Source organism: Thalassophryne amazonica, chromosome 18, assembly GCF_902500255.1.
Source record: "Thalassophryne amazonica chromosome 18, fThaAma1.1, whole genome shotgun sequence".
NCBI classification, from domain to species: Eukaryota; Metazoa; Chordata; class Actinopteri; order Batrachoidiformes; family Batrachoididae; genus Thalassophryne; species Thalassophryne amazonica.
In genome coordinates, this window is record NC_047120.1 from 37,614,992 (window position 1) to 37,641,924 (window position 26,933).

General features: G+C 41.7%; 1 protein-coding gene across 1 annotated transcript in view; it reads left to right on the top strand.

Annotated features, from left to right (window-relative positions):
• sdk2b (sidekick cell adhesion molecule 2b) overlaps nucleotides 1–26,933 on the top strand; it is a 1,022,446-nt gene that overhangs the window by 896,108 nt on the left and 99,405 nt on the right. Inside the window, exons 22-29 of the mRNA XM_034194673.1 lie at nucleotides 1,224–1,415; nucleotides 14,895–15,016; nucleotides 15,144–15,253; nucleotides 18,846–18,996; nucleotides 19,925–20,162; nucleotides 21,073–21,188; nucleotides 24,985–25,174; nucleotides 25,841–25,939. Coding sequence (XP_034050564.1) covers nucleotides 1,224–1,415; nucleotides 14,895–15,016; nucleotides 15,144–15,253; nucleotides 18,846–18,996; nucleotides 19,925–20,162; nucleotides 21,073–21,188; nucleotides 24,985–25,174; nucleotides 25,841–25,939 — 1,218 coding nt within the window. The remainder of the gene's footprint in view (nucleotides 1–1,223; nucleotides 1,416–14,894; nucleotides 15,017–15,143; nucleotides 15,254–18,845; nucleotides 18,997–19,924; nucleotides 20,163–21,072; nucleotides 21,189–24,984; nucleotides 25,175–25,840; nucleotides 25,940–26,933) is intronic.

Consider the following 26,933-nt stretch of genomic DNA (forward strand, 5'->3'; position numbering starts at 1 on the left):
AAGTTGTGAAAGTAGGTGAGTTTAAATACTTGGGGTCAACTGTTCAAAGTAATGGAGAGTGTGAAGAAGAGAGTGCGGGCAGGGTAGAATGGGTTGAGAAAGGTGGCAGGAGTGATATGTGAAGAAGAATATCAGCAATACAAGTATAACATTCTGGAATGGCCATCTCAGTCCCCAGACCTGAATATTATTGAAAATCTGTGGTGTGATTTTAAGTGGGCTGTCTGTGCTCGTAAACCAACAAACCTGAGATGTTTTGTAAAGAAGAATGGTCCAAAATACCTTCAACCAGACTGTCATTGGAAGCTATAAGAAGCATTTAGAGGCTGGTATTTCTGCAAAAGGAGGATCTACTAAAATTTTGATGTATTTTTCTGTTTGGGTGCCAAAATTTATGCACCTGCCTAATTTTGTTTAAAGAATTATTGCACACTTTAAATCCTATCCTGTAAATCCTATAAACTTCATTTCGCTTCTCAAATATCACTGTTTGTCTGCTATATGACATATTTAACTGAAATTGCTGATCCAAACAACCAATGATTTATAAAGAAAAATCATGGAAATTATCAGGGGTGCCGAAACTTTTACATACAACTGCACGCACACACACACACACACACACACACACACACACACACACACATATATATATATATATATATATATATATATATATATATATATATATATATGCAACCTGCAAGAAATAAGGGAAAATAATTGTCATTTATCTACATTATTCTTATGTATAAATTTTGAGAGTAGAAAACTTTTTTTTTCAGGCAATTGAGCCTTTTAGCTTAAATTTTGTGCACGTAAAATTGCTCCCACACATACGACTAATGATTATATGAAAACTGTGAGTAAAGGATGCCCACTAGCATATTATTACCGTGTTTTTTAAGCCATCTCACACTCCCAGGAGATGAATACTGGTATGTCATATGAAATTATTGATTTGGCAAGAAAAGTCTCCTAATGCCTTATGCAATCACATGGAAAGAGCTGCTGGCCAAGGAACAAATCGCATTAACTTTGAGTTGGCGAGCATTATGTGTGGGAAGGTATAATCACAGGCTGATTAAATTTCCTATATTCAATTTTTGATTAAGTTAATTTAATATTTCTGTTAGTTTGCCTTGTAGCGGCCAGACTGAGTTGGTACTGCAGTAAAAACCACTACATATTTCATGGATGCTGTGTAAATTGGTACTTTTCAGGTTACCGCATTTCATGGGAGGAGTACAACCGAACAAACACCAGAGTCACCCACTACCTACCGAATGTCACCTTAGAGTACAGGGTCACGGGTCTCACTGCTCTCACCACCTACACCATTGAGGTAGCAGGAATGACCTCCAAAGGACAAGGCCAGCTCTCTTCCTCCACCATCTCCTCTGGTGTCCCACCAGGTCAGTTTTCAAACAACACAATCCTACACAGGTCTTCAGTCATAACTAACTGGAAATGTAACTAACCTGGTTAGATTTTCAGCAGCAATCATGTTTGTCTTGCCACTATATACGTCGTAGGTGGGACATGGGACAATTAGAGTTTAAGGTGATTTATTGAATATATTTCTGGATAACAAGTTTGAGAACCCTCAATTTTATGAAATGGAGGATCATTAACATATTGCTTGTAATGAGACAGGGCAAGACAGTATGAATCCAGAAAATATGAAGGGAAACAAAATCATGACTGGCAGTGGCATTATGCAGTGTGCAAATTCACCACCTGGTGACACAAAATCCTACACACTGTAGGTTTAACAAGGAAGAATTGATTTGTTTCACACAAGCATAATAACTCACTAACAAGTATGACACTTACACCATAGGCAGCCACTGGGGAGCCAATTAGGGTGTTTGGTCGCATGACCTTTGAACTTGAGTGACCTTGAAATTTTAACCTCATTTAGAATATCTATTTTGAAGAACTGTTTAAAGATATATCTATTGTTAATTTGTGGATTTTTGTGCATTGTTGTAGTGTACATTTATTACTGACATTTATTTTTTTATTGATGCAGATTATGTTGTTTAGTGTTTTGATTCCTAAGAAAGCCCTATATAAGTAGTTATTTTAATTATTATTAATAACACAAACATAATTTTCCATTATATCACAGGACTTCCAAAACTAGCAAAAAAAAAAAGACAGAAACAATGAACAAACTGCAATTTATAGTCCAGGCGATGCGGTAGTCACACCTTTGTTGGGTGATATTAAAAAGGTGAAACACCAGATCATTAATGCTTAGCTCAAACAGTTTGAAGCCTATATAATTTAAACTCACAGAAGTTGTCTGTTAAGTCGGCTGTAAACATAATACAAATGTGCATTACACTGGGATTATATAGAAACACATGCTATATTGCAGCATGTATGAAGTGTCTGAGTTACAAATGTGATTTCAGCCGAGCTTGAACCTTCGTGCGCATGCGTGAGTTTTTTCACGCCTGTCGGTTGCGTCATTTGCCTGTGAGCAGGCTTTGAGTGAGCACTGGTCCACCCCCCTCGTCGGATTTTTATTGTCAGGGAAATGGCAGAGCGACTGTCGCTTTGCTCCATGAAATTTTTTTCAGAAACTGTTAGAGACAGCCAGTTGGAAACCATTCGAAAGATTCAGATGGCTTTCAGTGAAGATTCTGTCGGCGTCACATGGATTAAGGAGTGTTAAAACCTTTTTAAAGATGGCCCACAGCGGCGGAGGGCGCGCAGCGCACCGAGCGGCCATCGACAGGCTGGAACGAGCAGATCATTTCCAAACTGAACGCTGTGTTGATCCGGAACATCGTGTGACTACCACAGAAATGGCAAGAGAGCTGGACATAGCACTTCTGTGGCACATTCCACTGTTACAGGAGATTTTGTAATGAAAGACGTGCGGAGGAATTCGCGCCTCGGCACGGAGTCGCTCATGGCGTGCAACAAAAAAAACACCTCTGTGTTGGAAGTCTCACCGGACATGTTGTGGCATGTCCAGCTGTTACACAATTTCTCAGATACTCACTCGACTGAAAAGCCATCGAAAGCCGTCTGAATCTTCGGAATGGTTTCCAACACGGAGGTATTTTTTTTTTGTTGCGCACCATGAGCGGCTCCGTGCCGACGCACGAATTCCTTTGCAAATCTTTCATTACAAAATCTCCTGTAACAGTGGAATGTTCCACAAAAGTGCTATGTCCAGCTCTCTTGCCATTGCTGTGGTAGTCACACGATGTCCCGGATCAACACAGCGTTCAGTTTGGAAATGATCTAGTCGTTCCAGCCTGTCGATGGCTGCTCGGTGCGCCGCGCGCCCTCTGCCACTGTGGGCCGTCTTTAAAAAGGTTTTAACACTCCTTAATCCGTGTGACGCCGACAGAATTTTCACCCAAAGCCATCTGAATCTTTCGAATGGTTTCCAACTGGCTGTCTCTAACAGTTTCTGAAAAAAATTTCATGGAGCAAAGCGGCAGTCGCTCTGCCATTTCCCTGACAATGAAAATCCGACGAGGGGGCTGGACCAGTGCTCACTCAAAGCCTGCCCACAGGCGAATGATGCAACTGACAGGTGTGAAAAAACTCACGCATGCGCACAAAAGTTCAAGCTTGGCTGATGCAAGTGCACATGATTCAAATCTATATAGTTTTTGAAAAAATAAAAAGGTCTGTTACTTTTCGGACAGACCTCGTAAACTGCAGCAGTTGTAAAAAGAAGAAAAAAACCAAACTGTTGCACCTTGAGTGAATGGGTGGGGTTGTGAAAGCCAGTGACTTGGGTGGTTTTGTTGGCAAGGAAAGATGTACTGGCCTTGACTTTGCAGATGATGCTTTGATGTTTGTGGAGTCAGTAGACACTCTGATTGCAGCATTTGAGAAGCTGAGTGAGGATTCAGAGTGTCTGTCTTTGAGATTGTCCTGGATCAAGATGAAGATTCAGGCTTTTAATGACTTCCTGGACTCAGCCATCAGAAGTGTTTCTGTATGTCTCTGGATCCTCAACCTTTGAGATCGATAGCCATCTGGGAAGAGCTCATAGTGTCATCAGGTCACTGGACAGAGGTGTTTGGCCATGCCAATATTGTTGGAGGTCATCAAAGTCCAGGTCGTTAGGGTCCTGGTGCTGCCTGTCTTGCTGTATGGTTCTGAGACCTAGAGGTCAACCAGTGAAATAAGATGATTACTGGATGTCTTTGGTACTAGGTGTCTTTGGCGGATTCTTGGGTACCACCTTGGTCCGGTAGATATATGGCTATTTTCGTGAAGTGGGACTGGACCGGTTGTCTACCTGGGTAATTTGTTGTGTGGGCCGCTGAAGAGGAGGTACTGCTGGCCCACCACCACCAGAGGGCACCCTGCCTGGAGTGCGGGCTCCAGGCACCAGAGGGCGCTGCCATCTCACAGGAGCAGCCGGGGTGACAGCTGTCACCTACGACAGCTGTTACCAATCATCTGATCCGCAGCAGTATATCTGCAAGACGTCATCTCCACTTCTTTGCCGAGATATCGCTCTACCAGGGAGGTAACGATCTCAGCTGACTGTGTTCTGACAGGAATATCTATTGCTTGTGTGTGTTGGACAGCAGATATTCTGTTTCTTTTTTCGACGAGAGGTGGAGGTGGTTTTCCCACCATACGTGTTGCTGGGTGCACACGCACCCACATCTAACTGTTTTTGTTCCTCGCCAGCAGTACCAGATCCGACAAGCGGAGGCAGTGGCCACCTGGGTGTTCGGGACTTGGCGGCTCCAGTATTCCCGGGGTTCGGTGGCAGAGGAAATCGTGTGGTTCCGGTTCTGCTTTGGACGGACGTCTCTTATCTTCGAGCCTGCCCACGTGACACATTTTTTGTGAATTGACTACTTGCCTACAATTGTTATTCGCCGTGTTGGTTGTGCTTCTTCACAACAGTAAAGTGTTGTTATTTGACTTCCTCCATTGTCCGTCCATTTGCGCCCCTGTTGTGGGTCCGTGTTCCTACACTTTCACAACATAATTGCCTTCAAGGACCGGTGGTAGTTCCGTCATGTCGTGGATACAGCAGTGTGCAGCACCAGTGCATGCTCTTAGACTTGATTTGGCTTGACCTTGAATGAAACATAATTGTGTATATCTGTGGTGCCCAACTTCGGTCCTTGAGATCTACCTTCCTGACACTCTTAGTTGTCTCCCTGCTCCAACACACTTGAATTCAATGAAAGACTTGTTAGCAGGCTTTTAATTAGCCTTTCACTGGATTCAGGTGTGTTGGAGCAGGGAGACAACTAAGCGTGTCAGGAAGGGAGATCTCGAGGACCGAACTTGGGCACCCCTGGTGTATATCATCTGCCAGATTCACATGCCAAAGCTGTGAAGTTTAGATAGTAAGCGACGCAAGTCTTGAGAGATGATGCCGGTGCACCCTTGAAAGTTCATGATTGGTCGGTAATGCCGAGCATGACTGTGGAGGCCAATGTGTGAGTGACAGTCTTTTCCGTAGGCAGAGCAGGTGAAGTTTGAAGCAGGGGGGGTGATGGCAGCACAGAACTTGTGATGGTCCCTTTTTCAGCGGCCTTTTGGTCTTTAGTTTCATCCGCCTGCTTGATTCCTTGCTTCACCTTTTGTCTCCAGCAGCACTGATCTTCTGCGATCTCGTCCCAGATTGTAGGATCGATGTTGCAGGCTTTCATGTCGCAATTACAGGCATAACTGTAATGGAGGGCTGGCCATCCTACTCATCGGCTGCCTAATTCCAGCTGTCCATAGAGTACGTCTTTGGGAATGCGGTCGTCCTACATGCTCTGTACATGGCCAAGCCATCTCAGGCCTCGTTGGCTCAGGAGAGAGTACATGCTGGCTGATCCAGAACATGCCAGCATGTCCGTGTTGGGAATATGGTCCTGCCATTTGATGCCCAGGATACACCTTAGGCAGTGCATGTGAAGTTTAGAGAACAAAAGAAAAATGTAAGAGTTCTTGCACACGGCAGACAAATTGCTCCCACAGGTTGATTAATTTGTGTACATGAGATAAATACTTTAAAAATATGGGCAGTGCATGGGCCAAGTCATTAGAAAATGTGAAGTGTTGATTCACATGCACGTATCTCTCTGAGAGTGGAAATCTATTTTGTCCTAAATGTATTTCTCTGTTTGTAATGTCCACACAAATTCCTGGTTATAACTTCTCTGCACACACTTAACACATTGCCACAGTTGGCAATTATTTCAGTTGAATAGTTGGCCAAAACACCTTAAAAAAAAGAAGAAAAAAGGAAATAAGGAAATAATTATATGTTGATTGTTGTAGCAGCTGTACGGGTGGCTGGTCTCAGTCGATCTTGGAGGTGAACATGCTGGATGTGGAGGTCCTGGGCTGGTGTGGTTACACGTCGTCTGGGTTTGTGAGGCCGGTTGGATGTAGTGTCCAATTCGCTGAAACGCCTTTGAAGACGGCTTATGGTAGAGAAATGAACATTCAGTTGACAGGCAATAGCTCTGGTGGACATTCCTGCAGTTGGCATGATAATTGCACGTTCCCTCAAAACTTGCACCATCTGTGGCATTGTGCTGTGTGATAAAACTGCACATTTAAGAGTGGCCTTTTATTGTGGCCAGCCTAAGGCACAACAGAAGTGTTCACTAATGCAGATTTAGATAGATTTGTGAACAATATTTGAGAGAAATAGATCTTTTTTCTATATATATATAAAAGGTTTTAGATCTTTGAGTTCAGCTCATGAAAAATGGGAGCAAAAACAGAAGTGTTGCATTTATATTTTATTTAGTGTAGCTCTATTACAGATGCTTCAAGTCAGTCAGTCAGAGAAATCGTTGCGAACAATGTTCTATCATTGGGTTGTAAAACTGAAGATCTCCTTTAGGTGCAATTTCAGTGTTTTACAATTTCATATTTGCTGAATTGCACAATCCATCGACGTATCCCCGCGACAGTGACTCTGGCAGTGATCAGATCTGTTACATCTGTGTATCCTGAGAAATTACCAGGTGTTACGCTGACGGAGCTGCCGTTATAGTCCTCCAAATGGTCGTTATTCCCTCTGTATATGTGTAAAGGAAACGCTTATGTGTTTGCAAGTATCCCCTAAAGATGTGCCTAAAAGCCACTCACATAATCAGTCATAAAAGTGGTTTGGAAGAGGTAATTTTTCATCACATGTATAATCTGTTTCAAGTAGCTTCAAATGGTATTCAAAGAACAAAAAAGAACAAAAAAGAGCCCCACGACTGGCCAGTGATTATATCTTTTTAAAATTTATGCCACAAACATTATGTCACATTTTGACATTAATGTCCTCAACTAGGATTAATATAAACTATACGCAGAGGTGTCAAGTAACGAAGTACAAATACTTCGTTAGTGTACTTAAGTACACTTTTTAGGTATCTATACTTTACTCCTTTACTTATTTTTCTGCCTACTTCTGACTTCTACTCATTACATTTTCACACAAGTATCTGTACTTTCTATTCCTTACATTTTTAAAACAACCAGCCTCGTTACTCTTGGCTTCAGTTTAATGTTTATATATATATATATATATATATATATATATATATATATATATATATATATATATATATATTTAACGTCATGTGCGCCTGTAATCAACTTTTCTGCAGCACGGCTTTGCTTTGAACCATGAACCAATCCAAGCAGTGGTTCGCAGATTGAAGCAATGCTTCGACCTATTGCTTCGTTTATTCTTTCTTTCACTTCATTTTCCCCCGCTAAAACCCTAAAGAGCATACGTCTGTGAGTATTATTTACCTTTTCTATGTTAAACCGACCTGTTATGGTCTTCTGAAACAGTTGATAGATGTATTTTATAACTTAAAACGGGAGCGACGCTAATGCGTTAGCATGTCTACGGCATTTTCAATGTTAAAACTTAGCATTAAGTAGTTGCAGCTCTCATAACGTTCAGGTGCATTTGTTTTCAAATTGTAATTACTTAAATTTATTTTTGTTTATATATTAATAATCTAATGATTATTATATACAATTTTAGAGAAAGAGGCAAAAAGAACCTGAATAGAAACACAACAGAAAATATAAAAGCATCTAACAATGAACATACATAAATAAATACATAAATAAATGTTTCCTGTGAACACCTAGTGACTCTTCCACCTCCACTTCATCCCTGTCTTATTTAATGACAGTTTGTTTCGGTCAAACCATATTTTCAGTTTGTTAATTTCTTTAGTGATTTCCTCCAGAACTATCTGACAAACTAGAAAACTGCTGCATCCTAGTAAGAGCAGAATCCTACTGGAATGAATCTGAATAAGGAAAGTTGTTTTTTTTTTTTTTTTCCTTCACTAAATGGATGCTGCACTCACTGCAGTTTATTGTCTGGAATAGTTCCAGATTGCATTTCAGAGCTTCTAGAATTGAAACATTTTCGTGCAGGTGGTGTTGGGGGGTAATTTTGAGTTTTGGGTCTTGGGCCACATGTAGAATGAATCAGTTTTTAAATTAAGCTTTTAATTCATCTAGTGGCATCTACTTTTTTTTTTTTTTTTTTTTAAGGTTACTTTATACTTTTATACTTTAAGTAGGTTTTGGAGCACATACTTTTTCACTTTTACTTGAGTAAAGAGGTCAAGTTGATACTTCAACTTTTACCAGAGTGTTTTTAAACTGCAGTATCTATACTTCTACTTAAGTAACAAATGTGTGTACTTTTGACACCACTGACTATACGGTACATGGGAATGGAGAAAGCTTCAACAGTCTCAGCTTCATGTTGGAATCATTTGGAGAAGAATTTTGTTAAAAAGAAGACCTGACCTACATTTGATTCATTTTCTTCTTCTTGTCCACCATCAAGTTATATAACAACTGACAAATGTTACACTATGTACAGTTTCTCCAATCACATCCACATAATCGTATAACTTCAGTGTGATCAAAGGTGCCTTGTTGGCTTCTCTCACGTTTCCTTCTTACACAGCCATTCAGTTTTTGAGAATGGCCTAGACCAGACAGGTGCAAAATAAGTGCATTGTCCAAGGACACAGACAAATAGTATGCATGGGACTCAAACTAGATCGGCATACTATTGACAGGCTCTGTAGTTTTCTCTGGGCCCCTCCCCAATCAGACCGGGAGTGACATGTTTAGCCGCATGTTCTCCTTGAATTGCTGGCTGTCTGAGTGGTGTCCAAAAAATGAGGTGGGCTTCATAGATAATTGGCAAAGCTTCTGGGGAAAACCTGGTCTTGTTAGGAGAGACGGCATCCATCCCACTTTGGATGGAGCAGCTCTCATTTCTAGAAATCTGGCCAATTTTCTTAAATCCTCCAAACCGTGACTATCCAGGGTTGTGACCAGGAAGCAGAGTTGTAGTCTTACACACCTCTCTGCAGCTTCTCTCCCCCTGCCATCCCCTCATTACCCCATCCCCGTAGAGACGGTGCCTGCTCCCAGACCACCAATAACCAGCAAAAATCTATTTAAGCATAAAAATTCAAAAAGAAAACATAATATAGCACCTTCAACTGCACCACAGACTAAAACAGTTAAATGTGGTCTATTAAACATTAGGTCTCTCTCTTCTAAGTCCCTGTTAGTAAATGATATAATAATTGATCAACATATTGATTTATTCTGCCTTACAGAAACCTGGTTACAGCAGGATGAATATGTTAGTTTAAATGAGTCAACACCCCAGAGTCACACTAACTGCCAGAACGCTCGTAGCACGGGCCAAGGTGGAGGATTAGCAGCAATCTTCCATTCCAGCTTATTAATTAATCAAAAACCCAGACAGAGCTTTAATTCATTTGAAAGCTTGACTCTTAGTCTTGTCCATCCAAACTGGAAGTCCCAAAAAACAGTTTTATATGTTATTATCTATCGTCCACCTGGTCGTTACTGTGAGTTTCTCTGTGAATTTTCAGACCTTTTGTCTGACTTAGTGCTGAGCTCAGATAAGATAATTATAGTGGGAGATTTTAACATCCACACAGATGCTGAGAATGACAGCCTCAACACTGCATTTAATCTATTATTAGACTCAATTGGCTTTGCTCAAAATGTAAACCACTTTAATCATATCTTAGATCTTGTTCTGACTTATGGTATGGAAATTGAAGACTTAACAGTATTCCCTGAAAACCCCCTTCTGTCTGATCATTTCTTAATAACATTTACATTTACTCTGATGGACTACCCAGCAGTGGGGAATAAGTTTCATTACACTAGAAGTCTTTCAGAAAGCGCTGTAACTAGGTTTAAGGATATGATTCCTTCTTTATGTTCTCTAATGCCATATACCAACACAGTGCAGAGTAGCTACCTAAACTCTGTAAGTGAGATAGAGTATCTCGTCAATAGTATTACATCCTCATTGAAGACAACTTTGGATGCTGTAGCTCCTCTGAAAAAGAGAGCTTTAAATCAGAAGTGCCTGACTCCGTGGTATAACTCACAAACTCGCAGCTTAAAGCAGATAACCCGTAAGTTGGAGAGGAAATGGCGTCTCACTAATTTAGAAGATCTTCACTTAGCCTGGAAAAAGAGTTTGTTGCTCTATAAAAAAGCCCTCCGTAAAGCTAGGACATCTTACTACTCATCACTAATTGAAGAAAATAAGAACAACCCCAGGTTTCTTTTCAGCACTGTAGCCAGGCTGACAAAGAGTCAGAGCTATATTGAGCCGAGTATTCCTTTAACTTTAACTAGTAATGACTTCATGACTTTCTTTGCTAATAAAATTTTAACTATTAGAAAAAAAATTACTCATAACCATCCCAAAGATGTATCATTATCTTTGGCTGCTTTCAGTGATGCCGGTATTTGGTTAGACTCTTTCTCTCAGATTGTTCTGAGTTATTTTCATTAGTTACTTCATCCAAACCATCAACATGTCTATTAGACCCCATTCCTACCAGGCTGCTCAAGGAAGCCCTACCATTATTTAATGCTTCGATCTTAAATATGATCAATCTATCTTTATTAGTTGGCTATGTACCACAGGCTTTTAAGGTGGCAGTAATTAAACCATTACTTAAAAAGCCATCACTTGACCCAGCTATCTTAGCTAATTATAGGCCAATCTCCAACCTTCCTTTTCTCTCAAAAATTCTTGAAAGGGTAGTTGTAAAACAGCTAACTTATCATCTGCAGAGGAATGGTCTATTTGAAGAGTTTCAGTCAGGTTTTAGAATTCATCATAGTACAGAAACAGCATTAGTGAAGGTTACAAATGATCTTCTTATGGCCTCAGACAGTGGACTCATCTCTGTGCTTGTTCTGTTAGACCTCAGTGCTGCTTTTGATACTGTTGACCATAAAATTTTATTACAGAGATTAGAGCATGCCATAGGTATTAAAGGCACTGTGCTGTGGTGGTTTGAATCATATTTATCTAATAGATTACAATTTGTTCATGTAAATGGGGAATCTTCTTCACAGACTAAGGTTAATTATGGAGTTCCACAAGGTTCTGTGCTAGGACCAATTTTATTCACTTTATACATGCTTCCCTTAGGCAGTATTATTAGACGGCATTGCTTAAATTTTCATTGTTATGCAGATGATACCCAGCTTTATCTATCCATGAAGCCAGAGGACACACACCAATTAGCTAAACTGCAGGATTGTCTTACAGACATAAAGACATGGATGACCTCTAATTTCCTGCTTTTAAACTCAGATAAAACTGATGTTATTGTACTTGGCCCCACAAATCTTAGAAACATGGTGTCTAACCAGATCCTTACTCTGGATGGCATTACCCTGACCTCTAGTAATACTGTGAGAAATCTTGGAGTCATTTTTGATCAGGATATGTCATTCAAAGCGCATATTAAAACAAATATGTAGGACTGCTTTTTGCATTACGCAATATCTCTAAAATTAGAAAGGTCTTGTCTCAGAGTGATGCTGAAAAACTAATTCATGCATTTATTTCCTCTAGGCTGGACTATTGTAATTCATTATTATCAGGTTGTCCTAAAAGTTCCCTGAAAAGCCTTCAGTTAATTCAAAATGCTGCAGCTAGAGTACTGACGGGGAATAGATGGAGAGAGCATATTTCACCCATATTGGCCTCTCTTCATTGGCTTCCTGTTAATTCTAGAATAGAATTTAAAATTCTTCTTCTTACTTATAAGGTTTTGAAAAATCAGGTCCCATCTTATCTTAGAGAACTCTTAGTACCATATCACCCCAATAGAGCACTTCGCTCTCAGACTGCAGGCTTACTTGTAGTTCCTAGGGTTTTTAAGAGTAGAATGGGAGGCAGAGCCTTCAGCTTTCAGGCTCCTCTCCTGTGGAACCAGCTCCCAGTTCAGATCAGGGAGACAGACACCCTCTCTACTTTTAAGATTAGGCTTAAAACTTTCCTTTTTGCTAAAGCTTATAGTTAGGGCTGGATCAGGTGACCCTGAACCATCCCTTAGTTATGCTGCTATAGACTTAGACTGCTGGGGGGTTCCCATGATGCACTGAGTGTTTCTTTCTCTTTTGCTCTGTATGCACCACTCTGCATTTAGTCATTAGTGATTGATCTCTGCTCCCCTCCACAGCATGTCTTTTTCCTGGTTCTCTCCCTCAGCCCCAACCAGTCCCAGCAGAAGACTGCCCCTCCCTGAGCCTGGTTCTGCTGGAGGTTTCTTCCTGTTAAAATGGAGTTTTTCCTTCCCACTGTCGCCAAGTGCTTGCTCACAGGGGGTCGTTTTGACCGTTGGGGTTTTTACGTAATTATTGTATGGCCTTGCCTTACAATATAAAGCGCCTTGGGGCAACTGTTTGTTGTGATTTGGCGCTATATAAATAAAATTGATTGATTGATTGATTGATTGATTGATTGATTGATTGATTGATTGATTGATTGATTGATTGATTGATTGATTGATTGATTGATTGATTGATTGACAGGCCAGCTCTATAAGCTCAGCTACCTACTCATCATTGCCTCAGCCCACCAAGATATGCTGTATATCAAGTCAAGACAAGTCAAGTCAAGGAGCATGCTCTAGTGCTGTGCTTTGCTGCATCCATAGTACCATGAAACTGCCTGGAATCACCCAGGCATAAAACCGGTCCATTCACACATCTCTAAAATAACCAGGTATCTGCTGCAGCCAGTTGAAATCTGGGTGTCCCCTTGGTCTTATCCAGCTACTGGTGTTCTTAGCACTCTGGCATCTGCATGCTGGATCATGCACAAAGAAACAGGACACATTGCCAAAGTGTTGAAACTGACATTTCCTCACAGTGCAAGTGATACTGCTCATCTTAGTCTCACTTGGTTACCATTCATTTGATACAAAGATCATTCCAACAGTACCCAAGGATCCAACAAAGACATCCACCACCAACGACACCAAGTCGTTGCCTTCAGACACTGGTTAGCATCCAGGTCTCACAACCATACAGCAAGACAGGCACCACCAGGAACCTAAAGACTTGGACCTTCTGTAGCCTTGCAAAGATATTGACATCGCCTCTGTCGAGCAACCTGATGACTCCATAAAATCTTCTCGCACCTCTCAATCTCAAAGACCAAGGACCCAGATACATCTATGTCACTCCCGCGAAACGTGAATGTCTCTACCAGTTCAACACACATAAGTTTATATACACACCGCTCAAAATAATTAGAAGAACACTGTTTCCTGTTGGTGACAGCCAGGTGGAAACCATTTGGAAGATTCAGACGTCTTTCGGTGATGATGCTATGGCATCACACAGATTAAGGAGTGGTGCAACTGGTTTAAAGACGGCCGCACAAAGTTGGAGAGCGAGCCACGCTCTGGTCGGCCATCAACATGCTGAAATGACCAGATCATTTCCAAAATGAACGCTGTGGTGATGCGGGACCGTCGTGTGTCTATCCGAGAAATTGCGGAAGAGGCGGACATCAGCACTTTTTCGGCACATTCCACTGTGACAGAAGATTTGGCCATGAAAAGAGTGGCGGTGAAATTCGTGCCGAAGCTGTTGACGGCGGAGCAAAAGCACCTTCGTGTTGAAGTCTCACAGGACATGCTGGACTCTGAAAAATGATGCCCACCTCTTCCACAATTTCTCGGATAGTCACACGACTGAAAAGCCACCGAAAGCCGTCTGAATCTTCCGAATGGTTTCCACCTGGCTGTCGCCCAATTTCTGGCAAAATTTGATGCAGTAGCGCTGCTCCAGTCGTTCCGTCATTTTCCTTGTAATGAAAATCCGTGGAGAGCACTACACACGACCTCACACAAATACTGCTTGCCAGCAACTGACGCAATCGACAGGTGTGAAAAAATTCACACATGCGCACGAAGGTTCAAGGTTGGCTCATGCAAGCACGCTTGATTCAAATCCATCGGGTTTTTGCAAAAAAAAAAGTTTGGATACTTTTCTAACAGACCTCATATATATATATATATATATATATATATGTGTGTGTGTGTGGGTGTGGGTGTGTGTGTGTGTGTGTGTGTGAAAAGCATTCACACACACACACACACAAAATGGCCTGCTACTGTTTTTGAATTAACCATTTTTTCACATTTTCCCTCCAGGATTTCCAGGGAATCATCTGTTCTTTTTTTTTTTTTTTGCTCAGCTCCAGCGTAAATAGCACAATATCAGAAAGTGTAATTCACATTCATGTGTGGTCTGTGTCTCTGTGTGTAAGCATCTTTTTACAAGTGTAATACGATTCATGCTTTGCTGTTTTAGCTCAAATATAGAGCACCAGGGAGGACATAAAGATCTCTGATAAATGCCTCTTTGTGCAGTGTTGCTGCAGCCGCAAGGGAGCGCTGTGGTAGATAAATATTTCCAAACTATCTCTGTCTCCAAATGCACCCTGTGTGAGCTGCAGCCTGTTTCCCTGAAGTCTTTTTTTCCCCTTCACATCTCTCTCTGTCTTTTGTCCTGTTTACTCTCTCATGCTTCAGAGCTTCCTGGACCTCCAACCAACTTGGCGGTTTCCAACATCGGCCCGCGATCTGTCACCCTGCAGTTCAAACCCGGCTATGATGGCAAAACTTCCATTTCTCGTTGGCAAGTAGAAGCTCAGGTAATGCAGATTTAATCCAGATTTGAAGGGGGAATTATATCATTTTATGTGTAGGTTTTCAGAGGAAATATTTTGAAATTGAAAATCTTTTCGTATGTCTTCATGCTGCTTTTTGTTTTGGTCCCAGGTGGGTGTGGTTGGAGAAAATGAAGACTGGGTGATGGTTCATCAGGTGGCCAATGAGCCTGAAGCTTGGTCTTTAGAAGTTCCAGGACTCAACCCTTACACCTTCTACAGGTTTGCGAGCATGACGTCTGTCTGCTTACATTTCATACTGAAATGACAGAAGAAGCTTACAGCCATCAGTGTTACCATCTGTCTTTAGAAACTGTAGCAATGGTTTTATTTTGTCTTTTTTTTAAAGTATTATGAAAGAGTGAATTATATAATGAAGGATTTAGGCAGGGTTGTTTGTTTGTGGGTGTTTTGTTGTTGTTGTTTTTTACTATTCTGAAACAGTTTTGTGGTGCTCTGAATCCATGTTTTGATTATTTTGAAACAGTGTGCTACTTTCTGAAGCAATCATTTTATTCTTATTAATATTATTTTACTTTTGTGAAATTTGTTTTAATTATTTTAACTGAGGAATACCCACTGTCTTCTAATAATAATAATAATATGAGCGAATCATGGTACAGGGCGTCCTAAACAAGAAGTGCCAAATTTCAAATCCACAGTTAAACTGGAAATCTTCAAATGTCAAACACTCCCTGGATTGACAGACGAGATTCCATGGAATCTCGCGGGAACTCAGTGGCAAGCTCACACTTAAACAGGAAGTGCCAAATTTTCAGTCACAGTGAAACAGGAAATGTCCAATGTTGAACACTTCCTGGCATGGGTGGAGCTAGAGCGGAAGCTGGGCTTTCACTGGACTGTCTTGAAATCTGATTGGACACAGATGATTGACATGTTACGGCACCACACATCTGTTTGAAAGACCTCCATTTTCAAATCAGTGAGTCACATTGACTGCTAGGTTCCTCCTGTCCAGTAGTTAGTGCTGTGTACCACAAAAAGTTCTAATCCACCTTAGTAGAAGGTGGATGAGAAATGTTTGCTTCAGATTTGAACTGAACACATTGTTTGAACTATGGACTTCTAATCACACCAAACTTATATTGGTGCGTAAACGCCCGTATTTTATGCCAGAAATGAGGTCCAGGTTGTTAAAAGCTTCATTTATCCTTTAATTCGGGTGGCTTATTGTTGTTGGCTTATTAGTGCAGCAGGTAACTGAAACAATTCTTCAAATGGTGATACAAGCATCAAATTCAGCACAAATACAGCTGGAGCAAAATTAATGGAGCAACTTAAACTTTTGACCCCTGTACAAACTGAAACTGACCTTTGTCACCGTTCTTTCACCTCATAACTCCATAACATTCAGTCACAGATTGTCCAAACTATACCTTTTTGGAATCTTTATGATCAGGCAAATAATGTGCTGTAGGTTTCTATATGATTGGAGCATCTTTTAATTTTGACCCCTGTGTAATTCTTCAATTGACCCCTACTTGACCGCAGAGAGAACATAGAGAGGGCCAACTTCCTATATGTAATTGGCTGAGCACCGGTCACCATTTTGAATGTGTGTAACTGGGTGTTGCTATAGATGCACAATGGCAGTCTTTGTATCACTGTAGAGTCGTATAAGAGACAAAAGTTTCTGTTTAAGTGCATTTTTCATGACCATAGATCATAACTATCATACCAGCAACATCAGAAAAAACATCAAGATCTAAAGAAACTGAGTGTTTGGCTATCAATTGCACCAAGTACACTAAAACGAACAAGGGAGTGGCATTCTACTCCTTTCCAAAGGGCATTGTTAAGAAATGATTTGATCCACCGACATCAATGTGTGTAACTGGGTGTTGCTATAGATGCACAATGGCAGTCTTTGTATCACTGTAGAGTCGTATAAGAGACAAAAGTTTCTGTTTAAGTGCATTTTTCATGACCATAGATCATAACTATCATACCAGCAACATCAGAAAAAACATCAAGATCTAAAGAAACTGAGTGTTTGGCTATCAATTGCACCAAGTACACTAAAACGAACAAGGGAGTGGCATTCTACTCCTTTCCAAAGGGCATTGTTAAGAAATGATTTGATCCACCGACATCAATAACATTTTTGCTTAACGATTCCCTTATCGGTCCTTCAGAGTGATTGTTGTTTTGGGGGGTGTTGGTCAGGAAAATGATAATTTCTACATTGATTACAGACCCTGCAGTGGGTCTGTAATCAACTTTTCTGCAGCGCGGCTTTGCTTAAACTTTGAACCAATTGAAGCAGTGATTTGCAGATCGAAGCAGTGCTTCGATCTGCTGATTCGTTGGTTCTTTGTTTTATTTCGCTTTATCTTAATTTTCCCCTACTAAAACCCTAAACAGCATATGTCTGTGAATAATATTTTCCTTTTTATGTTAAACTGACCTGTTATGGTCTTCTGAAACAGTTGATAGATGTATTTTATAACTTAAATAAAAACGGGATCGATGCTAACACATTAGCTTGTCTGTGGCATTTTCAATGTTAAAGTTAGCATTAAGCTGTTGCAGCTGTCGGCACATTAGTGTGCATTTGTTTTCTGTATAATAATGGCTCAGCATTTGTTGTCGTAGGAGTCAAATGTATTACAAATTGTAATATTTTTACATTTATTTTGTTTATATATTAATAACAATAATAACAAAAACAACACTAATAGTAGCTAATAATAACTAATAATGCTACAATACAATTTTAGAGAAAGAGACAAAAAGAACCTGATTAAAAACACAACAAAAATATAAAACTAAATATAAAATATAAAACTAAAAATATAAAAGCTCAGGCTTCCTAGGTTATAATATACTTACAGCGCCTTATTTTCCACTCTATACACTCCACAATCATAACAGCTGTTTAAATAAATGTTTGTAATAGTAGTTCCTTGTGTTCTAAAGTCAAATAGTGCATTACAGTAGCTTGTAGTACACTCAAGAGAAGTTTTGTTTACAAAAGTCACTCCACTGCAGCAGCCAAGCTGCCCCAGTTACACACAATCAAAATGGCGTCCAGATTACATCATTTTGTGGAAGTTGGCCCTCTCTATGTTCTCTCTGCTGGCCGCCTATTAAAAATTCAAGTGGGCAATCATTTTTTTAAAGAGTTAATGTCTATTGTTTATTTGAGCCAAGAGCTTGCTCAGCACATTCACACTGAACATTTTGTGCACCGCATTGTTATATTTATCTAATGTTAAAGCTTCTACAAATATTATATCAAACTCATCTTTTTTTTACTTTGATTATTTGAGAAATTAAATCCTTTTCTGAAGCACTTGTTGCATTTAGTTGAAAGTTTCTACAATCATTATGTGTGAAGTATTCCTGGATAGCATTAAACTTGAGCTCCGGTCTCAGGTGTTAACACCACCACATAACACAAAAATGCCCCTGCAAACTGTGAAAAACACTAGTTATGGTTCATTATCTGAACTCATTTCAGCAGGAATCATGTGCATTGTGAAGATATTTTCTTCACAGGGTGCTCACGATACGTGTGCTTGATTCGCTGATGAGCTTCACCAAACCAATTAGCATTCCAATAAACATTCCCTGAAGAAACACATCAGCTGTCATCTTTCTGACACCAATGCTGCTGCTTTAATTTAAGAGTTCAAAGCCCTTCTTTTTTTCTCCCTCACACATTCTTCACAGAACACATGCAAATCTCCATAAACATTTTCCTGTATATGCATATCCTCAGAGCTGATCTCACCTCCGGTGTGAAATCAACCATCCTGTATTGAAGTCAGATCTTAACTATGCACTGCAGGTTCCGTATGCGTCAGGTGAATATTGTAGGTACGAGTCTTCCCAGTCAACCTTCCAGGAAGATCCAGACCCTGCAGGCTCCTCCGGACATGGCCCCTGCTAATGTCACTCTGCGCACCGCTAGTGAGACCAGCCTGTGGCTACGATGGGTGGTAAGAGGAACTCTGATTTTTCAGTGTTTTATTTGTGAAATAAGTATATATTTTAACTACAACACAGCTGAGAGTGCATACCATGACCACATTCCAACAGTACTCTGTTTATGTTGTCTTTGTTGATATTTTCCTTTGTTTGATCCTTATGGCTGACCTTTAATCCTGATTAATCATCTTTGATCCTCAACATTGAGCTTTAATCCTGATCCTTTAACTTTTATGCTGATCTTTAATCCTGACCCTTCATTTTTAAGCCTGATCTTTGATCCTAATCAGTGACCTTTTTTTCCTGAATTTTGGTCCTCATTGCTGAGCTTCTAACCTCGTCTTTGATCCGATTGCTGATTGTGTTGGTTGACCGATTGCTTGTTTGTCAGCAGGATGTCTAAAAAGCCCTTCCTAATTACATAATAAAAGAAATTAGATTCAGAAACAAAATGTCAAGGCAGGACCAGTATCAACGGAATCATGGTCCAACCTCAATTATTAATGGCATCAACATTTAATCAGCTCTTCCTTAATTCAACACCTACATCTGTACATTTTTTTTTAATATAGTCATGTTCTTTTTATACTGTCAACAAACCCACTATGTAGCTAACAGACAAAGTGCAGTAAAATAGAAAATTCTTAATGGAGTTAATCATGCAATGATTCCAACCACCAATGACAGCTGAGGATGATTATACGATTACCTTGTGAATGTGACATGCGTTGTCATGTTTGAATATTGATCTGACCACACAGAGTCAAGACCGACTCTTTGGAGGTGTTGAGACCAAGCTGAAACCAAGACCAGACTCGAATACTACATGACGAGTGTTTAGAAACATTTCCTCTGCCTAAGGTCTACTTTGGCTTCTTTGAGGTTGTCTGGATTTGATGTTTATTTTTGCTTTCTCTCTGTCCTACTTCTTGCACCTAGCCTTTGCCCGAATGGGAATACAATGGGAACCCAGAGCTGGTGGCCTACAGGTTGCAGTACTCCCGTGTCGGCTCACAGACCCGAGCTCTGACGCATGTGATTGCTGACCGTCTGGAGAGAGAGTTTACTATTGAAGACCTGGAGGAGTGGACGGAGTATGAAGTCCGAGTCCAGGCCATCAACGGCATTGGAACAGGGCCCTGGAGCCAGCCGGTCAGCGGCAGGACGAGGGAGTCTGGTGAGCTAACCATTTGGCATTCTGTGTGGAAAACACCGACTGATTGGATAGATGGTGATTGAATGTTAAATGTTGCAAGCCAATGGATACTTTGGTCTGACTGGCCAGAGTCCAGATTTTAGCAGACTGGACAGAGCATCCACCTCCCATGATGGAGATCGTGAGTTCTCGTCCCGGGGAAAGTGAGTGGGAGGAGTCAAAAACACAACACAATGCAGAGGAGCCGCTACATTGGTTAAAGCTATGTGATGCTGGTGTCAGCATAGCTGCATCCCTAATTTGGATCAACTCAAATTGAATATTGTAAGAAACTGAAGGCACATTTTTCTAATGATGCACAACCAGCAACACCACAGGGAAAAAAATGCACCCTATTAACTTTGTAATGCAGAGTTTTTGATATATTTGTGTGGGGTTCCATAGTATTAGTCATCTTCGAAGTAAGAAAATGAGGAATATATGGGTTTGCACTTTTGCTGTATGTTAAATTAAAGTGTGTGCAGACTGTTTGCTCTACAGATACCTAACCACGTCTATTTGAGGAAAAGCACTTTTTTCCCTGTCTGCGCTCACAAGCCATATGGCAGAGAAGGAAGGAGTCTGAGGAAATTGAGAACACATGACACAAATATTGAATTCCTGTGCTCCTTTTTCCACACACTCCAGCAAATTCTAAGGAATCAGTGCATTATGTCCAGGGATGAGTGCCAAAGAAGAGAAAAGGCCTCTTCTTGGTTGTTTGAGTAATGCTACGGACCGGGAGGGTACACCAGGAAACTGGCTGCTGTGTGCAGACACAAGCAGCAGCCTAATAACACCAAATCACTCATATGGCAAGTCAAACACGGTAACCATGAGAAATTAGTTCAGATAATCCTAACTTCCTGTTCTCTTTCTTATTTTTTTTTAGTTCCCTCCTGTGGTCCTACCAATGTTTCTGCCTTTGCCACCACCTCCAGCAGCATCCTGGTGCGCTGGTTTGAAGTCCCTGAACCAGACAGGAACGGGCTTATTTTGGGCTACAAGGTATTTCTTGTCTTTGACAGTTAAACACTATCCTGTTGCTTATTAGTTCTAACAAGGCTGTGTTGAAGCACTTTTGCTTGAAAGTTGAAGAAGGAGCTGAGCTCTCATTTACCAGTTGAATCCATGATCCTATCATTACCTATGGTCATGAACTTTTGGTAATGACTAGAAGAATAAAGTCACAGATACAAGCAGTGGAAATGAAATTTCTTCATCTGTGCTAATATTCACGGATGGGGTAAGAAGCTCAAATATCCAGGAGGGAGGGACTCTGAGTAGAGCCGCTGTTTTTTCACATTGAAATGAGCCAGCTAAGGTGGTTCAGGCATCTGGTGAAGATGGTCCCTGGTTATCTTCCTTGTGAGGTCTTCCAGGCATGTTCAAATGGGAGGAGTCCCCGGGGAAGACCCAGGACATACTGTTTTGGGAATGCCTCAGAAGCCACAGGATGAAATTAGGGAACTTGGCTAGGATAGCGATGTGTGGGGTTGGTTGTTTGGTATAATGCCACCACAACACAGACCCAGTAAAGAAAATTAATGAATGAATTTAAATGTTTAATAAGGCCCTTCCATCTATCCATCTATTTTCTTCCGCTTTATCCGGAGTCGGGTTGCGGGGGCAGCAGTTCAAGCAAAGCCGCCCAGACCTCCCGATCCACACACACCTCCCCCAGCTCCTCCGGGGGAACCCTAAGGCGTTCCCAAGCCAGCCAAGAGAAGTAGTCCCTCCAGCATGTCCTGGGTCTTTCCCGGGGCCTTCTCCCAATGGGACGTGCCCGGAACACCTCTCCAGCGAGGCGTCCAGGGGGCATCCGGAAAAGATGCCCGAGCCACCTCAACTGACTCCTTTCGACGTGGAGGAGCAGCGGCTCGACTCCGAGCTCCTCCCGAGTGACCGAGCTCCTCACCCTATCTCTAAGGGAGCGCCCAGCCACCCTGCGGAGGAAACTCATCTCAGCCGCTTGTACTCGCAATCTCGTTCTTTTGGTCATGAGCCAAATCTCATGACCACAGGTGAGGAACGGAACGTAGATCGATCGGTAAATCGAGAGCTTTGCCGCCCTACTCAGCTCTCTCTTCACCACGACGGTCCGATACAGCGACCGCATCACTGCAGATGCTGCACCGATCCGTCTATCGATCTCACGCTCCATCCGTCCGTCACTCGTGAACAAGACCCCGAGATACTTAAACTCCTCCACTTGAGGCAAGGACACTCCACCGACCTGAAGAGGGCAAAGCACCTTTTTCTGGTTGAGAACCATGGCCTCGGATTTGGAGGTGCTGATTTTCATCCCAGACGCTTCACAGTCGACTGCAAACCGCCCCAGTGCACGCTGAAGGTCCTGATTTGACGAAGCCAACAGAACCACATCGTCCGCAAACAGCAGAGACGAGAGTCTGTGGTTCCCAAACCAGACCCCCTCTACACCCTGGCTGCGCCTAGAAATTCTGTCCATAAAATAATGAACAGAACCGGTGACAAAGGGCAGCCCTGGCGGAGGCCAACGGAAAGGCACTGGAAATAGGTTTGACTTACTACCAGCAATGCGAACCAAGCTCCTGCTGCGGTTGTACAGGGACCAGCTAGCCCTTAGCAATGGACCCCGGACCCCGTACTCCCAGAGCACTCCCCACAGGGTGCCCCGAGGGACACGGTCGAACGCCTTCTCCAGATCCACAAAACACATGTGGACTGGTTGGGCGAACTCCCATGAACCCTCGAGCACCCGATGGAGTGTGTAGAGCTGGTTCAGTGTGCCACGACCAGGACGAAAACCACACTGCTCCTTCTGAATCTGAGGTTCGACCATCGGTCAAATTCTCCTCTCCAGTACTCTGGAATAGACCTTACCGGGGAGGCTGAGGAGTGTGATCCACCTATAGTTGGAACACACCCTCCGGTCCCCCTTCTTAAACAGAGGGACCACCACCCTGGTCTGCCAATCCAGAGGCACTGTCCCCGATCGCCACGCGATGTTGCAGAGGCGTGTCAGCCAAGACAGTCCCACAACATCCAGAGACTTAAGGTACTCAGGACGGATTTCATCCACCCCAGGAGCCTTGCCACCGAGGAGCTTTCTAACCACTTCGGTGACTTCGGCCTGGGTAATGGATGAGTCCGCCTCCGAGTCCCCAGTCTCTGCTTCCTCTTCGGAAGACGTGACGATGGGATTGAGGAGATCCTCGAAGTACTCCTTCCACCGCCCTACAACATCCCCAGTCAGGGTCAACAGCTCCCCACCCGCACCGTAAACAGTGCTGGTGGAGAGCTGTTTCCGCCTCCCGAGGCGTCGGATGGTTTGCTAGAATCTCTTCGAGGCCGACCAATAGTCCTCCTCCATGGCCTCCCCGAACTCCTCCCAGACCCGAGTGTTTAATAAGATCTTTTCTAATAAAAACATGACTAAAGTGTTAATATACTATTTATTTGCTTAAAAGTGTGTGTTTTTTATTTTGTAGCAACGGTGCAGCAGATAACAGAATATTTGGAGAGGAATTTAACACAGTCAGAACTGTGTTGAATGTTGGGGTAGGTGATGGTCTAGTGGTTAAGGTGTTGGGCTTGAGTCCAGAAGATCATGGATTCAAATCCCCGCCTGACTGGAAAATCACTAAGGGCCCTTGGGCAAGGCCTTTAATCCCCTATTGCTCCCGGTGTGTAGTGAGCGCCTTGTATGGCAGCACCCTGACATCGTGGTGAATGTGAGGCATAATTGTAAAGTGCTTTGAGCCTCTGATGCAGATGGAAAAGCGCTATATAAATGCATTCCATTTACCATTTAGAACTATTCTATTTGTTAATCCTATTAGTTCATCCAATAATTTGCAACATGTTTTACCAAAACTGGAACAACTTTAACTTTTGACCCCTGTACAAACTGAAAGTGACCTTTGTCACCATTCTTGCTGTTTTTACCCCATAACTCCAGAACATTCAGTTATAGATAGTCCAAACTATACCTTTTTGGAATCATTGTCATCAGATACATAATGTGGTATCACTTTCAATATGATTGGAACATTTTTTTAATCGTGACCCTGTGCAATTCTTCAATACTTGGACCCCTATTGAAAAGTCAAATGGCTAGAGTTATTTTTCTACAATACAAGGGTAGGCTGAAAAGTTTTAAGGCTCCCCATGAAGGAGTGAATGCATTAACTGCATTATAGTGAGCCCTAGAACTTTTCAGCCTACCCTCGTATGTACCAAAAGGTATACACAGTCAAATTTTGGTGCTTGTAACCGGATTTGAACAATTCTTACATTTACGTTATCTGATGTACTACAAAACTGGGCCTACATGAATGAATAAGTTTTATTCAGCACACACATAAACAAAATACCAACATAACACTCTCTTACTAACAAAACAAAAAAATAAAGAAAACAGGAGAAAATACAACAGTAACTCAAACAGCCACTTTGTCTTCAGATTGCAAACAAATTTATGTAAGAACACAGTGATGAATCCTAGATTTGTGTGTAAAACATACGTAAGCATGTTAAAGCAAAGATTAGTGAATAAGACTGTCAAATGTTTGGCTACCAATACCTATACCTGGGTTCCTTTCCCAGTCATGCTACTTGTGTTCTTGGACAAGACATATCTTTGAAATTGTCCCAGTCCATCCAACTGAAACTGATGTCACCTGTGTTGGACTGATGTCCAATCCAAAAGTAGTCTTGTGTTCTCACACACTTTGCGCTGGGGAATTGGTGGATAAACATGGGCACCAGTGTACCTCAGGGTGTACAGAGGACTTACTACTCTTTCTCACCACATAACTAGGTGGTCTACAAAGAGAAGGACTCAGATAGTCCAGTCCACTTATGGATAGTGGAGGGGAATGCCAGTCACAGTGTCCAGCTGACTGCTCTGGGAAAATACGTGCTCTATGAGATCCAGGTTCTGGCTTTTACACGGATTGGAGACGGAAGGCCCAGTGTTCCACCCATCCTAGAGAGGACTTTGGATGATGGTAAGGACAAATTTCAGCCCCAAGTTTAGTCTACATAGTACAGTAAACATTGTGGTTTGCAAGTATTAATATAATTTGACCTCGTGATGAAATATTGTGGAAATTGCCAGATCTCCAGATGTAGATCTCACAGGTATCAACAAAGCACATTTGACCAATGAAAGCTCACATTAAATAAAACACTGTGGACACTGTGGATAGTCTGACCATAAATGCTAATGCTAGCTATAAAAGTTTCAAACACATATGGCATGAACTGTTCTGTTATTTGTTAACCATTAATCTGCAGATAGGATTACAATATGTAATCATACTAACCCTTGTTAGTGTTTTCGTTAACACAGTCTATCATTATTCAAACAATCCATGTGGAGTAACACTGTCCATTATATGAAGTTATTCATGCCACATCTGGAAACCCAGTAATTTCTGGAAAAAAAATACCATCACATTCTACTCCTTGTCAAACAATCCATCCATCCATCCATCCATCCATCCATCCATCCATCCATCCATCCATCCATCCATCCATCCATCCATCCATCCATCCATCCATCCATCCATCCATCCATCCATCCATCCATCCCATCCCATGAATGTTGATCTAAACCAAGCACTTTGGTTTGACTTTGAGATGTCTATATCATGTTTGTTTGGTTGTTGCAGTGCCAGGACCTCCAGTGGGCATCCTGTTCCCTGAAGTGCGGCCGACCTCAGTCCGACTCATTTGGCAGTCTCCCTCAAAGCCGAATGGCATTATACTTGGTTAGTAGTTTACAACATTCTCTTGTGTCTGTTCATACAAATATATTTAGCTAGTTCTGAATATCTCTAATCACAAACTTTCTGATCTGAGTTTGCTCTCACTCTGTTGGCACAGTGGCTTAGTGGTTAGCACTGGTGCCTCACAGCAAGAAAATCGTGTCATGGGATCGCTTCTCATACTTTCTGTGTGGAGTTTGCATGTTCTCCCTGTGTCTGCGTGGGTTTCCTCCAGGTACTCCAGGTTCCTCCCAAAAACAAAAAACATGCTTATTTAGGGTCTGCTCCTTTCTCTGCCCCTGACCAAGGCAGAGTCTCTACATCTGGAGTTTGTCCCTGGGTGCCGGACTGTGGCTGCTCACTGCTCCTAGTGGTTGGATTGTGTCTAACTGTAATAGGATGAGTTAAATGCAGATGACAAATTTTGTTGTATGTATGTATGTATGTACAATGACAATAAAGGCTCTATTCTATTCTACGGTCACACGCATCAATGACCGTAGTCCTGTGGAGGTCAGTCTCAGTTATCTGCCAAGATACAGAGCCAGATTCAAGAATTTTACACAAATATTTCATACTGAGAGATGAAATATGGTCCGCACTTTGAATTTGTGCATGCATAAACAAATGAAAGGCATTAGAGGGTTGATGTGTACATGTGTGCTCTACACATCACAATGCACATGTACACGTAAACATGGTATTTCTGTATCACTTTGTGTGACTTCATAATATATGAAGTTATTCATACCAATCAATATTTTGCTGGCCAGTATATTCTTTAAATCATCCATCTCGGCTTCTTGATTGTTGAGGTTTACAAAAAAAAAATGGTGGCCCAAGTTTTCCTTGACCTTTGACCAAACTATTGTAAAATCTAATCACTGCTAGATATATATCCAAGTACTATTACCACCAAGTTTGAAGGAAACCTGTCCAGCCATTTTTGAGTTATTTTGTCCTCAAACACAAACATACACCAGTGACAATACATGCT